General features: G+C 36.1%; 2 protein-coding genes across 3 annotated transcripts; both read left to right on the forward strand.

Moving 5' to 3' along the window:
* Positions 1-372: 372 nt before the first annotated feature.
* On the forward strand, positions 373-9,011 carry LOC133862067 (uncharacterized). 2 transcript variants are annotated; one of them, XM_062297926.1, is made up of 7 exons: positions 373-625; positions 884-984; positions 1,508-1,578; positions 1,833-1,938; positions 2,043-2,175; positions 5,083-5,232; positions 5,471-5,740. In XM_062297926.1, the coding sequence occupies exons 2-7, from the start codon at positions 908-910 to the stop codon at positions 5,723-5,725; spliced, it is 792 nt and encodes a 263-aa protein (XP_062153910.1). In that variant the 5' UTR covers positions 373-625; positions 884-907; the 3' UTR covers positions 5,726-5,740. The 2 variants fall into 2 exon arrangements, with proteins under 2 accessions (XP_062153910.1, XP_062153911.1); XM_062297927.1 differs by lacking the exons at positions 373-625; positions 5,471-5,740 and adding an exon at positions 8,875-9,011 and having other exon boundaries at positions 647-984.
* LOC133862068 (RING-H2 finger protein ATL7-like) lies at positions 8,390-12,106 on the forward strand. Its single transcript, XM_062297928.1, has 4 exons — positions 8,390-9,071; positions 9,176-9,258; positions 10,599-11,023; positions 11,627-12,106. The coding sequence occupies exons 1-4, from the start codon at positions 8,853-8,855 to the stop codon at positions 11,629-11,631; spliced, it is 732 nt and encodes a 243-aa protein (XP_062153912.1). The 5' UTR covers positions 8,390-8,852; the 3' UTR covers positions 11,632-12,106.
* The last annotated feature ends 4,837 nt before the right edge of the window (positions 12,107-16,943 follow it).

Consider the following 16,943-nt stretch of genomic DNA (forward strand, 5'->3'; position numbering starts at 1 on the left):
ACGCTGATGTGACATTTGACGGAGTCTGTTAATAATTTTAATGGAATTTAGCTTCAGGGATTGATTTGTAATTATACAAATCACAAGAACTTCACATAAATTTTTTAAATTATAAAAAATAAAAAATAATTATGACATACTAGTGATACAACGTAGACGAATTATGTAATTATTCCTAATAAGAATGAAGTCGCTTTCTCTCAAATAAAAAAAGAAAAAGAAAAAAAAGAAAATGAATGAAGTGCGTCAAATGACTTTTCATGTGGCAACGGAACCCTCGAGAAAGAGCGGTGTTTAATTCAGGTAAAGGAAAAGTAAGTAATCACGTTCCTCTCTTCTCAATTTACCTTACTACTCCTGAATGCATTGGAGTCTGTGCAGTGGCAAGATCGTCTGAATTACCGCGCACTGAACTTATCACCAGTCGATCCTTACAAGTTGGCGGGCCCACATTGAGAAATTAGTTCAGATCACACTGGATATACGAGCGATGGCAGAGTAGTTACCCTAAACTCTAAGGTGGTACCGTGCTTTTTACCGTACTAGATTCAGACCGCGCCTGGCACATCCATCTGCTCTTCTGGTTAAAACTTAAAAGAGCTTTCAACTACTTGTCTCTTATCTTGTAAGTTAAGATTTGTATGAAATAAAATCTATAATAAAAGCGTTTTAGTAATTAGTACCACAAAGGATTGAATTTGAAGCACAAATAAAATTAAATGAGACAACAAAATCTGGGGAATTCTAGAAAAGACTCTCATTTCTGAAACAGAATTTAATGGACACTGAATCCGTGTTTTATTACTTTGTCAGCGTCTTATAAAAGCTCATATAAATACAAAAAGGGTGTTTTTTTTATCCCAAATTTGATTCCTTTTTTCAGTTTGGTCTTATAATTTGGAAGGAGATGTCAATGGCAAGCATTGGATTGGGCCCTTGGTTCCACAAGAAGATCGTCGATCCTCTAATCCAAATCCTCCGCAGGTACTCTCAAAAGATTTTGTCTTTGCCCTACTTCTTTTTGTTTTTTGTTTGTGGGTGTGGGTTATTGGGTGTAATTGAATTGAAATTGGGTGGGATCTTATTGGGTTTGTGCTCAATTGCTCATTGCTTTCGGTCTTTAATTGTTATTATGCGTTTCCCATGCTTAGGTTGTGGTAATTTGTTTGTCAACAAGCATTGGGTTCTGGATTGAAACAACTCAGAGATCTGGAAAACCTCGGTTGATTTGATTTTAGTTCCAATCTTTAAATTCCTCGGTTGTAAAGATCAGCTCCGTTAATCCTTGTATTATTATTTGATGGTCATTTATTTATTTCTTCAATGTCTAAAACAGTAGAAAAATCAAAACCGAGTTATTTTGTTTTATATTTGTATATATAAAAAATATTTATATTTGTTTTATATTTATATTTTTTTGAAATATACTTATCAAAAAAATATTTGTAAGAACAATAAGCCTCCAAGAAAGCATTTTCAGTATGTTAAATTTTCTTCTTTTTCTCAGGGGTGCTGAGCCGAAGCAACTGGCATTCTCTGCTGCTCTTGGCATTACCTTGGGAGTATTTCCAATATGTGGTATATCGCATTTAGAAATTCTATATATATATTTTTTTTATTCCTTTTTGTCTTGCAGATGATTATGTGGTGAAATTAAGTAGTTGTGCTTATTGGTCGGTATTATTAAATTAATCTTTGAAGCATGATTCATAGTTTTATTTATACACCTTGTGCATTGGTTTTGCTTTGTGTGTGTGTGTGTGTCTACGTTAATAGTGAGCAACTGAGTGTACTGCAAGCATTCCTCAAGTGAACTAATGTTTCATTAACAGGCGTCACTGTGTTTCTATGTGGGATGGCTATTGCACTGCTTCAATCTCGTTGCCATGCTCCAACTGCAATGCTGGCAAACTTTATTGCTACTCCAATAGAGTTGAGGTGCTTGTGTGCTTTCATACCATCAAATTCGTTTCTTGTCATCATTGGTAATGGAGATCAGTTCTCACTTTATGTTCTGATTGCTGATGTGTTTTGCTTTCCAGCCTGCTAGTACCCTTCTTGCGCCTTGGTGAAATTATCTCTGGTGGACCTCAATTTCCATTGTCATCTGATGCTCTGAAGAAGGTTTTGACTGGCCAAGCTTCGCGCGAAGTCTTCCTAAGTATAGCCCATGCGGTAGGTAGCTTAATTAACATTCTTTAATTTTAACACACTCTCTCTCTCTCTCTAATGCGCGCACACATACTTTTTATGGGCTCATTCAGACCTCTAGTTATTGCTACTTGTGATTTTGGATCACTGTACACTGGTATTCCTTTTGTTTCTGATAATAGAGCAGTTATCTTCAATTGCTCGCTGTGGATGCTAGGATGATCTGAAGTGTATTAATTTCAGTTGATATTGTGTTAATAATGGGGTCTCTGGGAGTGTTTGGTATCATGTTCAGGCTATAGTGATGTTAATGTTTTGTTTTAACTAGAATTGTAATCTAGCCGATCCGAGCTGAGTATTGAATATTTAAGCTTGGTTCATTTAATTTTTTTTTTCAAATACAAGCCGATCTCGAACTTATCGCCAAGCTAGATGATTTGTTCAAGCTTTGTTCATTAATTTTTTCGAACGAGCTCGAGCTTATTCGGAAGCTACTCTATTAACTTATTCATTCCATATATAAAGTAAATGTCGTAATTGCTTAACTTTTTTTATTTTTTATTTGTAAATTCATACTAATTATTAGTTATTTAATTATTTGAGTAATTAGATAAATTAACTTTAATCTTAAACAATCTAATCTCGTTCTTATATGTTTATCTTATAGTATGTATATACATTAATTACATACATACACACAAAAACTCACACATATATATACATACACATAAACCCACTCACATACACAAAAGTACACGTATATATCTATATCAAAACTTACAATTACAATATCTATTACATTACAAAGAAAATTTCTTTTTATCTTTTTTAATACTTAAAATGTTCTCATTACAAAGTTAAAATAAATATTATAAAAATAAATAAAATAAAGAACGAGTTTATATGAGCTGAGTTGAGTTCATACGAGTTCGGTTTGTTTAGTAAATGAGCCTAAATTTGCCTAAATTTTTGTTAAAGCTCAATTCATTTAATAAATGAACCGATCCCAAGCCCGAACTTGTTCGTGAGCAACTCTGTTAATTTACAACCATAATTTTAACTGCTTGGACAAGGCTGTGAACCATGGAGTCCATTGTTGTTCCGCTACAAATACGCGAATACAATTTGTTATGGTTGCATGAGTCTTGGGATACTGCAAACTCAGTGACCAAGTTGTCTCATTAGTTGGGACTTTAACCTAAGGATTCAGTCCTTTAACTCTGCATAATGATAGAAGTGGATATTTTTACTTTTTTGCTACTCCGGTAACTGGTTAAACTTATCCTGCAGATATACAAGATCAGTGAATGGTGACAGTGTTTAAAATGAAACTGGATTTGTATTAATTTTGTTGTGATTTGGTTGTTATAAACGATTGTTAGACTATGTAGCATTGACACGTCTACCAAGGAAGCCATCTCTATTGCCTGGACCACTGAGGCTTCCCTGATGCCTCCTCTCAGACACATGTTTGACATATTCTATACATCCCCATAATTCCTGAATCTTTTGTTCGCATGCGCATATAAATTTTGACTCAAAGATAAGATGCACGCTGAAGTTACCTTTTTTTTATTTTTATTTTTATCCCTACACAACTTTGAATGGTTATCATGCATGGATTTATGGATTTGTTTTGTCCTTTTATCTTATTGCTTCTTTCAAGTACTTCCTTATTTATTTATTGACTTTTGATGAATAATGTTAGGACTATGGGTGTGATTATATTAAGTTACTGTAAAATATTAATTAAATGATTAAATTCAATTTTTTTTATCAACTAAATATTTTGAGACAATTAGTGATTTATACATGGTATCAAAGCAGTGGTTTTGTGTTTGATTTGGACTATACTTTAAACCTCCAGTTTAGTAAAATATTCCACATATTGAACCCAATTATTGAGGGAGGGGAGTGGTGTGCGCCCACATGCGAGGATGAGTATTAAGAATATTAATTAAATAATTCAGTTCACATCTTCTTATCAACTTAATCTTTTGGGATTATGGATGTTTTAACAGTTACCAAGTAATAACCACAAAGAATTAGATATATTAATCAAAACCGGATGACATACATAGTATAGACACATGCACTCATAGCTCTGTATTCGTTACAACTGTCCCCCTCTGTAACTCTGCTGTGACAACATGTTCATTTCCTTTTCTATCTTATATTCTATGTCCATGTCCATGCTATATAGCATAAGAGAATTTGGAATTAAAAAAAAAAAAGAAGAAGAAGAAAAATGCTTGTAGTTTGAGTGCTCTTTTATGCTTTTGAGCACTCCTATACTTGCACTAACCTATTTGCTGTCAGCAAGGTGCTACATAACATGATGCATTACTGTTAGAAAAGGTAGCCATATTATATTCATGCACTGACCAGTTTTTGATCTCTCATTTGGTTAACAATAAATTTCACCACCTCTCCCAAAAAAGGAAAGAAAAAGAAAAATAAGAGCAGAGGTTCACAGACTGGAGCAGCACCTATTGTTAGTGATGCTTTAACTATGGTTGCTTAGATTAGTCTCCCTGTCAAACTTAGTTCCCTGTGCATAGAGCTAGTCACGGCCACCAATGAGATTTCAGACTACAAACTTTGTGTGCCAAATGACCAAATATTTATCGTTTGGGAGCTCATAGGGCGATCAATATGTAACACTTGAGAGTAGTTATATGTTAATTGGCACCTTCATCATTGTATTAAAAATTTAAAGCTTTTAATTATAAAAAATTAAAAATAAATTAGAAATTTAAAGCTTGACCTCACCAAAAAAAAAAAAAAAAAAATCAAAGCTTAAGCATTTCTGTCCTGACATAAGATGTCTTCGCTTGCCTTTATTTATTTACTTTTTCCCAGCTTCCCTTGATGTTTTAATGACAGCCACAAATTACAATTGCAAACTAATGTTTCTATCAATCTTTGTAGTTGTTGGGATGGCTTGTTGCAGCACCCTTTATCTTGGCCATACTATATGTCACACTTTTGCCGTGTTTTAAGTTCTTGGTTCACAAGTTCAGCCCTGTTCCTTTAAGCCCAAAGAAACCACTTCGTGCAAACTCGGATATCAAGCTCAAGGTAAGGGATGTCTGACTAACTTGTAAGCACAGATTTGTGTCTTTAATCCCATCAACAGGAGCTGAGGTCATTTGTTTCTAACCTAATACTTGTACATAGAACACTATTATGCTCAAGGTGCACAAAGACGTTTGTATCAGTGTCATGCTTGATGAGCTTGTTGTATCAAGTAGTGTAGCCAAGGCAACATTTGGATAAAAAATAATGGAAGTATGAAGTTTATTCACAATTATGACAGGAAACGGATGAAAGCCTCTCTATTGCTCAGCATCATCGGATGTATTGTTATGGTGTTTTGAAACACACTAGAACGGATCATAGCCTTGATAGATACAGGACCGAGGAGCTGCCTGGTTCTGGGATCACTGGGGTTTTACATATCAAACTCTGCTTGTTATTTAGAACTTCTATGATATTATTATATAGGTTTCTTTTAACAAATTCTCATTATTGCATTTCTGGTCAGTTGATATCATACCATAGTCCAAATTAAGGCCTCAAAAAAGTGGTATTGAGACAGGGAGGGCGGTTGTGGCCAGGGTTTTTGTTTTGTGTTTATTATTATTATTTATTTATTTATATCGGTAAAAGACCTAATACAAAGCTAGAAGCAAATACAAATTAAACAGCTACAACAGAGGACCGGGGGAGGGGGGGGGGGGGGGGGGGGTAAATTACCACCGATGATAGGAACCCAGGGGGTAATGAGAATGCGGCCAGAGTGGGATCTGGTTGCGGCCCAATGTACCGCATAGTGAGCACAAAAGTTTACAATTCTGTTGGCTTTACTAGTTTTTCATGAGGAAGATGCTGGGACAGAGTCAATGATATCGGAGAATGGAGATGATAGGAGAGATACGTCAATCTTAAGATAAGTTGGGGTATTGGAGAGCTAAAATAATTACTTGTGAATTGCCTTCAATGATGAATCGATCTAGATTGAGAGTCATAGCCAAAGAGACGATAAGCAGAGCAACTAAGGCTTCACCATAATTAGGCAAGCAAGGGGGGCTAATAAGAGAAATCATTTTGATAATATGCTCAGTGCGATTGCTTGGGCGGAGAATGAGTCCCTTATTGCTATGTAAAAATTGATCTTGAGCCGGAGGGGGGGGTGGGGGGTCGAGGGTGAAGATTCGCCTTCCAAGCTTGAAAATGTTCAAGGGAGATTCTGTTGACAAGCCAAGAAATCCAACAAGCATCAAAGGAAGGGTCTTCATGGTAAGCTTTATTTATGTGGAACCAGAGGAGATCACAAGCCACAATAGCAAAAATTAAAATTTATGGTGATCCACCTGAGGGATGCTAAGAGATTCATTCAGTGAGATAATTAATTTAATCTAGTCCACCATGTTGGAAAAATTAAGCGTTGAGAAGTCCTATGACCAAAATGAGTTGGAGAGAATTGGGGGCAACTTTGCAGAGGGGGCATGTAAGATCAGTGCCGGAGGAGTTTAGAGAGAATCCAAGGCAATCCTTTGTAGGTATGATATCCCAAGCAATGTTCCAAATGAACAGTTTCTATCGATAAGTAAGGTTTAAACCCCATATCGACTTCCAAAAAGAGCTGGGAGTAGTGAGGGGTGGTCAGGGTTTATTGTTCCTTGCTTAATCTCTTGAGTCTGCACAAGATATTGAGAGAACACAAAAGACTATTTCTTTTTCTTGGTTGGTTGAGCCTTTCCCAGAGACTTTTCTCCTTTGATGCCTTCCTACCAGGCTCCCCCAAAGGTTGGGCCCTTGTTATAATGGGCCGATGTGAGCCTTCTTCATTTGTTGAGCTCCAACTGGTTTTGTGCATAATTATCATAAAATTATTTAAAAAATGACATAAGTAAGTTGATTATTTGTAATTGATTTATGAAATTAATTTTAATTTTGGACACGAGTGGGAAGAATTATGATTTTGTACAACATTTGCATAACAATGTTGATGTGTCTAGCATTTTTATTTGGGAGATGGTACATTCACTACAAGTGCACTATGTGTGGGCACCACCCCAATGTGTCTTGGTGTTGTGCCACTTGTTATAATTTGAACATTTTTCTTTTTATTTTTTTTAAAAAAATATTAGACACATCAGCATTGTTGTGCAATTATTGTGTGAAAATTGTGTAAATAACGTATCCCTATAATTTTAAGGTGTAAATGTCAAAACAGTAATGCATATTGCTTGGGAATCTTAAGGTATCAAACAATTATGAATAATTGTCGTGGTTTTTAAGTATTTTGTAGGCTTTGAATAAGGATAATTTCAAGACAAATTTCATATTATTTGAATTTAAATTGAGAAAGTTATTATTGCAAGCCCCATAGATTGGGCTGTCAAACACTAATTAGGTACAAATCTGGCCAGAAAATAAAAAAAATAAGAAGAAGAAGAAGACGATATGTATCAGATTTTGTGAGATACGAATCTAGAGCCGTTAGCCTTGCATGGTAATTGAGGCTGGATGACTGGCCTCGGTTGCCTGAGCTCGATTGCCAGCTCGTCGACGTAGTTGTAGGTTCGATGGCCTCCTTCAATCGGTGTTGAGTGACCAATTAATTGCTAAGGATATGATGTGGGTACATGATCTTGTCTCACCAATTCTCAAAGATAATGGAGTTGCAATGATGCCGCCCTCGCATTTTGAGGGGTGTGACAGTGTGAGGATGGTAAAAAAAAAAAATTATGGAGAAGCCATTGAAGTGAGATTTTGGGAAATCTTATCCAAACTTAAGGAAAGTCAATCTTCTGTTGAGAAATTGTGTGCGACTTACCTTTCTCACCAGTCAGATATATCTGAAACTTTCCCCTAATGTACGTGCCTCAACTTTTGTAATCTCTGGCAGTTAAAGAACACTTCGAGCACAGCATTGCCTCTCTGTCTCTCTCTCTGGATCATTCTGTTTCACTTTCAGATTCTGAATAAATATTAGATTTTCTCATCTGGGTATCTTCTACTAGAATTCAAATCGATCTCAAAAGTCTCATCAATTTTTTTTTTATGTTTTTTTTTTTCTTTTTTTCTTTTTTTTTCATCTGGGTCTTCTCCAAAACTTTTTTTCATCTGGGTCTTCTCCAAAACTGACATTGTTCAACTTTTTTCTCTAAATATTGTGTCACTTCCTAAAAATTCCTTTTAACACCAATATCAAAATTTTATTATTGTTACTTAAGGTAAGACAAGAGGACTGGCCGGGGGGACCGGGGGGACCTGTCCGACATTGAGGAGGAATTTCACGACTGACTTCTTCTATGTGGAAAGTCGTCTACTCTCTCTGGCTCGAGGACAGATTGCAAAGTCCAGCTTATGACTATCGTACACGGCCCCCTTTATCTGGATCTGGCTATTCGGGGTACCTGTGAAAAGATTCAATCTTTCTTCTTTGCTTTCTTTTCTTAATTCATGACTGGACCCCTGTCTATCTAGTATGTGAGTGAGTAAGTCCCCCCAGGCAAGTCCGCCAGGTTGTCCGGTTTATCGGGTTCAGTCTGCAAAGATGAACTATTTCCCCCCATCTTTAAATCAATTTCTCATCTGGTTCTTCCTCGGAGTTTTCATCGTATGATTATTGTCTTTCACAGTTGTTCCTTTACGTTTATATATTGTTGGGGGTGTTCGGAAGATTATTAATGATGTCTTATAGCCATTCAGATCCACCTTGTAGTTCCTTAACAAGAGCTTCAACTGCACAGAGGATGTACCAAGCTTTTATTATCTCTATTCCTGTCTCCTCTGCTTTCATCGTCCTCCTCTTCTTCTACTTGTGCTATCTTCGCCGCCAGAGGGCCGATTGGTCGTCTATACGAATGCAAGCGTCTTATGGCAACAACAACAATGGTATCTCCGGGGTAAGATCATTCCCCTTTCTTGGTTTTCACCAATTTGTGTTATTTACATGCATACTTTTGTATGCGAGTGTAAACTATGTCTTTTGTGGTTATGGTTTGTGCAGTCTGAATTGGGCATGAAGAAAGAACTAAGAGAGATGCTACCCATAATTGTGTACAAGGAGAGCTTCTCTATTAGAGATACACAGTGAGTGGACTTCCTTTTTTGGTTGATTTTGCTTGTGATAATATTATCGAAGTTGGTACTCTTGTTTAGTATTTAGCATTTTGTACGAAACGACTTTTTTTGTTCTTAAAAAATCTTACAATCTCTCCTTAACCTCCATATATTGAACCCTTTCTCATTAGGATTTCTGTTACTTGATGATAACGGTCCAACTGTTAAGCTTTCGTAGTTGAGTCAATTTATCACTGATGATTGTTAACTTTCTAGATATACTTCATCGGTTATTAGAGATTAGTCTAATTTGTTCTAGAAATATATAGATATCTGTTTAATGTTGCTATAATGAAAAGAGGAAAATAATTCAACGGAAAATGCACCTTGAAAGGGTGCACTAGTTACTATGTATTGGACTGGACTGACTGTTTCACATTATTCAGTTTTCTTTTGAATGAACCCAGTATAGAGGTATTGATAGAGTTGGGTAAAGCCCTATCAAAATTGTATCTAGAGGTGAGTGAGGTGACTGAATTGAGTTGAATCTAGAGGTAAAATAGTGTAAATCCAAACATATGGATATTTGGTATCTTTGTCAAAAAGTATATGAAGTTGTTTGGGGAGAAAGGAATTTGGAGGTTGGATACCCATACACAAGTAGATTCAAAGCCGACCAAACATAACTGAAGAAGTCAATGAGTAACTTCATTTAAATGCCATTGAAATGAATATGGAACCTACCTTGGGCGTAAAGCCTCATTGGCATGGTTCCAGAGGCCTAGGTTTAAAACCTGTCAGCATGTTGACTAATGTCTAATTTGTAGGATGATAAAATATCATACTATGCAGTAAGCTTTGTTGTGTAAGGGGGAGCATCTGGGAATTTAATGATGTTTCAGCTTTAAATTATCACTTGTCATGACCAGAGAATGAATTCTTTCTTCAAATGCTCCAGAAATCATTATTGAAAAAAAATGGAAGTAAGGTTATTTTCTTATTTTCGTATTTTTTTCGTTCTCCCTTTAGGGGAGGGGTGTGAATGTCTAGAAAAGGAAATACAGATGAGTGGTTGAAAAATGAAATGTATTTACCTCATGAAATATTAAAATTGGTATGATGTACATTCAATAACCTAAAATGAGATCCACATCACGTGCTATATCAAGACCATGAGTGAGTTTATGGGATTTTCAATGATGTTGTGTTATGTCTAAAAGGGTAAAATGAGTACTAGTTTGGCCACATATTTTCTTAGATGTACAAGCTACTGCATTGAAGTGTCAAACAAATTTAAGGTGTTGGAAATTACGACCTGTAATTTCTTAGTTTTCCTTTCATATAATGAGGCAACCTCTGTATTTTTGCAGATGCTCAGTATGCCTGGCGGAATACCAGGCAGAGGATAGGCTTCAACAGATACCTGCCTGTGGCCATACATTTCATATGGACTGCATTGATCACTGGCTCACTACCCACAGCACCTGCCCACTCTGCCGCCTCTCTCTCCTTCCTACCTCTAAGTCTTCAACTGAACTACCACTTATACATGTTGAAACTAGTCAAGAATATTCTGTTACTGTGAATTGTAATGATGCATCGATACAACAGAGGCCCCATGCTTGGGAAGAAATACAAGCCATACAAATATCTGAATCAAGCCACGGAGATGCGAGACTTCCCCAAAACAATTCTAAAGAAGATGCAAGAAACTCCGATTGTTTTGATCATGAGAGAGAATTTAGGGGTTCAAGATATGACATTGAGCGACATGAGCCTCATGATGGATTTTCTGGTTTGTTGCACACGAGCTTAATCTATCTTTGTCACACCTTTTAAATTTTAATTTTATTCTTTTTCCCCTCTTTTTCAAGAAAAATGCTGTGGTTTGCCATAGAAATGCATTGCATATTGAATTACTTCTCATGTAGTTAATCTCATTTGATTCATATACATTTCTACTCTACATATCATTATGATTCTGGTGAACGAGTATTGTGTTGCCCGGGTTATGCCCTTCTTCCCCATTTTGATGATGGGCTGTGCCTTGAAGTACATCATTCAATACCATTCAATGATGTTGATGTATGAAACAGATGTTGAATATTCTCTCTTTCTGGTGAAAAGATTACATAATTAATAGTTGTCTGTGTCCATCAAGGGTGATTCTGTTTCCGCCTTCATTTATACTTATTTAAAGCAGCAGTGGCCACAACTGCATATTGTTTGTCTGCAAAAGACCATGATAGAGAGAATCTGGTTCATAACAAATAATTTCATTTGCATTTCTCACAAATTACTAAGCTCTTTCTTTTGCATGTCTAAATATATGTATGCGAAAATGTTATGGTATGATTTATTTCAGTTGATGATGTCCATTTTGGTTGTTTTTGAACAGCTTGACCTATCTCAAGAACTGAGCCAGGACAGCTGAAAATGCCATCATGAATCAGACGCTGCATCATGGGTACTGCTCTCCAAGTGGGATGTTAAAGAGCAAGAACCAAGTCTCATGAGACCAGTTTTCCACTAGAAGGCAAGAAAAAACTAAACAAAATGATCGCCAATTGATTAGGAACTAAGAGAAGTTTACAACGTTTGTGAAAATATTCCTGGATCTTTTGATTTGAGTTTATTCAGGGTGCACAGCAGTCTTATCTGATAGAAAACAGGAACCAATTTTTATTGGGATCGTGATTCTCATGTTTGTGTATGAAGAGCAGCTCTAAGCCTCTAACTAGATCAGAGCGATGGGCGAACGATCAGAGTTGTAACTACATTAGCTTTGATAAGAGCTACAATGTGTTGTACATGGGAAACCATGGTTTCAAGAAGAACTTTGAGCTCTAATGCACCTGCTTCTTTCTTTGAACGTAAATATTGTCTAGAATGTGCATTAAATCAACAGCGTCTTTGATGTGAGGAGAGAGACAGATGGTACAAAGGGTACATTTTGCCATTCGGTGGGATGTAGTGGTGAATGAGTATGGTGAAGCTGTGATAAATCTTAGCTCCCTTCCACAGCAAAAGATTGTTGATTTATTGCTCATACGCCTTCCTCAAGAACATGGGTCTCCCCAATGAGATTTTTACTTGAAACTGAATGGAGAATCTCTTGTTAATGTGGCCCTCAATTGAAGGTACACGTTTTGGTTGGTTACAAGCTCTTGGAGAGATGGTAGGATAATGGATGATTAAATGTTATGACAGAAATTTCCTCCAAACTCAACCCAGTCTCTAAAAGTGCTACGTGTTCCTTAACAAGTAGGAAGCACATGTTTTTTTTAATAGCATGTGCTTCTTATATGTTTTTTTAATAGCATTACTAAAAAAGTATGTTTCTCAAATGCTTAAAAGACAAGTAGCAACGTAGCAATTTTAGAAATTACGTTGAGGACATTTAATCTCGTAGATTGTGTATTCATCCCCTACAATTGATGTGCTTGAATTGTATTACGATTCAAGCAACCCACAAAGAGGAAAGCTGTGGGGTTCACGTGCTCCAAGTAGGTGGGCTATGCGCTCCACACTCCAGACTGTGGGACAAGTGAACCCTACTACTGCTACTTTGTGAGCAGACAGAGCAGTCCAAACTGTAGTGCCATTCAGCACTCCAATTATAAAGGTCCTAATTCGTGCTCATCCATGTGCCAATAGTTTTCTTGAATGGGTTAGGGTTTAACAGGCATTAAACATACAGAAGGACGTCCCCTTACCTAGCACGACTTTCATCTTTGTGATTGTATCATCAGTGTGCAAAAGGGTAGGGGAAGACGTTACTATCGTGTTCAAGTTCATGGGTATCTAAGAGAAACAAGAATTTTTTTTTTTTTTTTTTTTGGCAAATACAAGGTACGTGATTTATTTTTGCATGATCAAATTATGATTTATTGATTCAAAACCTAATAATCGGTACTAGGTTGGTTGACTAAAAATGGGTCAATGGCTAAGTTGGCTAATATTCAAGCCTGACCCTCTAAAAGTCCGTGTATCTTGACTGAACCAATAATCGAACCAAGTCATGGATCTAAATCGGATCAATTAGACCTAATTGACATTTTGGGTCATTTAGGTTCCTTTTTTGGGACCCAAATGTCTATTTTAGGTTCTTGGACGTTCTCATTTCAATAGTTTTTAGGTCTTTTTTTAACCAAAATCGATTCTATAATTGGATAAAACCAGTTTGTGGGCCATCTAGAAACATGTCCAACATATTGTTTGGTATAAGTTTCGTGCATGTTCTTTTATTGCACACATGTATGTGTTGGATGTTGAAAATGATGACATTTCTCGAGAGGGCCGGTGTTGATATCATGAGAGACAACTTGTTGAGGAAGTAACTAAGGATATGAAACTCATTAACATTGTGTAAAATTTGGTGAAAATACTATGGAAGGATTTGTTCCTGTTAGGGTGGAAATCCAGGACGAAAACAAAGAGAAGATGGGCAGAAAATTATGTTAGATTCTCTAACCCCTTGCCTGTTTATAGGCATCTATATATGCAGCTCTTCATGAAGAGTTGAACACTTCTATAACTTTCATGAAGACAATAAAGTGTGGTCTCCGCACTTGTTATGGTGTGATCATTCCTTAACACATCATCCATAGAGAAATGTTAGGTTTTCCAAAAATTTAATTTCCGTGTGATGTGTAATCATCCCATGTGATATATTGTTTTAGTAAATAGAAGCATATGGTGATAGGATGTTGACACATCACTGGAGAACCAAATTTTTGAGAAACCTAGCATTTCTCTCATCAATATGTATATTTTTCAAGCTTTTTCATACTTCTCTCTTATTCGCTTACGATATACATATTATCTTAACGAGTAATACTGCATACTATACAAACATCCACAAATATTTCATAAAGATGATGTGGCAAAGTTTAGTAGCTATTGAATTTATATATATATAACAATGGTTGATCCAAAGGCTATTAAACATTGTCACGTAGCTTTGTAAAATATTTATTGAATGTTTATGTAGTATATAGTATTACTATATGATAAATGAATATGCATGGTTGACGTTGGACCCTAATTATGTAAGTTATAACATGAGACCTAAGGTTAGAGTTTATGTTTTATAAAGTTGGTTATTGTGGCTTTAGGTTGAAGCATAGATCTTCATGCTTAATTTCGAAACAAAGCTTCATGTGCTATTTAGGACAAGCATGTTATGTTGAATTGTATGCATGTGCCCTTTTATATAAGTCAAAGTTGAATCTCAACGGTTCAAAGGGCACTCCAAGAAGTAAGTACATTTGCACATGATGCATGTTTTATTTCAACAATTTGAACCATAACCTAGTTTGAATTAAAGGCTTGATTTATAAAGTTTCAGCTCAAGTCAAGGAAATAAAGTTTTTGAAGTTGGTGAAATCTTGTGAAATCTCTTTTTGCAGATATGAACCTCTTATTGACTAGAAGTCTAGAACTACAGCTCATGGAAAATGCCTCTTGAGGTGATGCAAGTATGCACCAACTTCGATTTTATCCTTATGGAGCCTACACCTTCTACACCCAATGATAATCATCAGCGGCAGAAAAGGTGATATAAATATTAGGTAGAATTTATCCTTGAAAACCGACTCGTAAGAAAAAGATACACAAGAGCTTAACTCATGTGGGACACAATGATCATAACATACTACTACACTTCAGCAGTCGACATCTATGGCGGCCCACTCTATTAATACTGACCTAATGGTAGTCATTTCTCTTTTGGCGGCTCTACTCACCTATCAGTATTTTAATCCAGCCCATAGGTCGTCCCCTATAACACCCTATAAAAAAAATTAGAGTATTTTTTTATTTTTTTATTGTCTTTTAATAAATTGCTTTAGGTTCTCAAATATTAAAGAAACATATACTATATTTTCTTTTAACAAGATTTAGTATTTAAAAAAAAAAAAAAATTGTTTTAAAAAAAAAAAAAAAGTGACAAGAAGCGTTTTTTTTTTTAAATATATATATATATATATTATTATTTTTTTTTTATGAAAGACATAAGTAATATAACACCTCCAATCTTTTAGGGTTAGGTTCGTGAATTAAGAAATTTCATAGACCCAAAGGTCATAAATAGGAGCAACAGATCGTGCACTTAATAACACATCAAATGCATGGATTTAAAAACGCTTATTAAATGAGAAAACAAATATGAGAGGGGGAGATCGGCTCCCTCCTCCTATCCATTTTCCTTTCTATTTTTTTTTTTTTTTTTTTTTTTTTTTTACACGTCCACACAAGAGGGGGAATGAGATTCGAACTAGTGACTCCCGCTTCATGAGGCGTGATCCCTAGCTGATTGAGCTACCCCTTGAAGACTCACTTTCTCTTTCAACTCCCTCCCCGCTCCTACCCTCCTCCTCCCGTTCTGGTATTTTCTTTTATTTTCAGGTGCTCTCCGACCAGATCAGTAATTTTGGCATCTCCGCTATGCATCCGTCTATCTACTTCTATGTTGTGCCATTCATCTTCTCGATCCATGGTCGTTGCTGCTGTTTGCTGGTTGTGTTTTTGTTTTGAATAAGAGTTTTATTCTCCATATATCTGCCCTCATAGACGATTTATGGAATGAAGGTTAGTCAGGTGTGAGGGATTATTCCTCACGGCCTGGATAGTTCAGTGTGAGGGGTTATCTCTCATAGCCAGTTTAAATAAATTTTTCTAAAATATCTTATTACCCTTATCTTAGATTTAGTCTGCTCGGAGCCGATCTGATCTTTAACTATTTTTTTACATGGGTTAGCAGAAAATGAAAGTTATAGATAGTACTTTATTGTAAGAATTTTGTTTGTATCTATAACTTTGTAACCTCATAATATGTGGTTATGATTTTTAAGAGCTTTATGCTTTGTGATTTTAGAACTTATGTTCATGATCTTTGATCAATGAAACACTCAGATCTTTTGTAAAAAAAAAAAATATATGTATATTAAACATGAAAACGAAAAATGTAAAGATCTAAACTTAGCATAATAAAAGAGTTCAGAAAAATTCTCTCTTTGGTACCCGTAGGCACTTATTGAAAATAAAGTAACTTAAAACATGACATGGACTGAAATGAATTCCTCCATCTAATGCTCCGTTTGTTTCGGCGTAAAATAATTTATGAAAAATGATTTTGGTATTTTACGGTGTTTGGTAGAGGCGAAAATAATGGTCAACGAAAATCATTTTTAGTTTGACCGTAAAAGTTTCTTTAATTTTTGGAAAATGATTTACGGTTTTAAAAACCGTAAATCGTTTTCCGAAATTAAACTCTTCATCCTTGCATGCACGTTTGATATCCGATTGCCGGAATCCAGCTATGATCGGTTGTCAGAATCCAAATAGCGCCGGAATCCAGCAACATCCGGCCACCGTCGCCGGATGCCAGAGGACTAGATTTTCGGCCAAAACTGGCTGGAATTCGACCATGGTTAGAAGCTGGCTGGATCTTGTCAAAATGGCCAGAATTCGGTCGAATTTGACCAGATCCTACTGAATTTGGCCAAAATGGTGGGGATTCGGCCGGATTTGGGCACTGATCTAGCCGAATCTGGCCAAAATGGCCGAGATTCGGTCAGATCTGATCGGATCCTGAGGAGTCAGGCAGGAATCCGACTAAACATGCTTGCCAAAACCCGGCAACGGCTTGGCAGGAATCCAACCAAACATGCTAGCCGGATTCCGGCAGCAATCGCATTTTCACATTTCGTAAT

This window comes from Alnus glutinosa, chromosome 2, assembly GCF_958979055.1.
Source record: "Alnus glutinosa chromosome 2, dhAlnGlut1.1, whole genome shotgun sequence".
Lineage (NCBI taxonomy): Eukaryota > Viridiplantae > Streptophyta > Magnoliopsida > Fagales > Betulaceae > Alnus > Alnus glutinosa.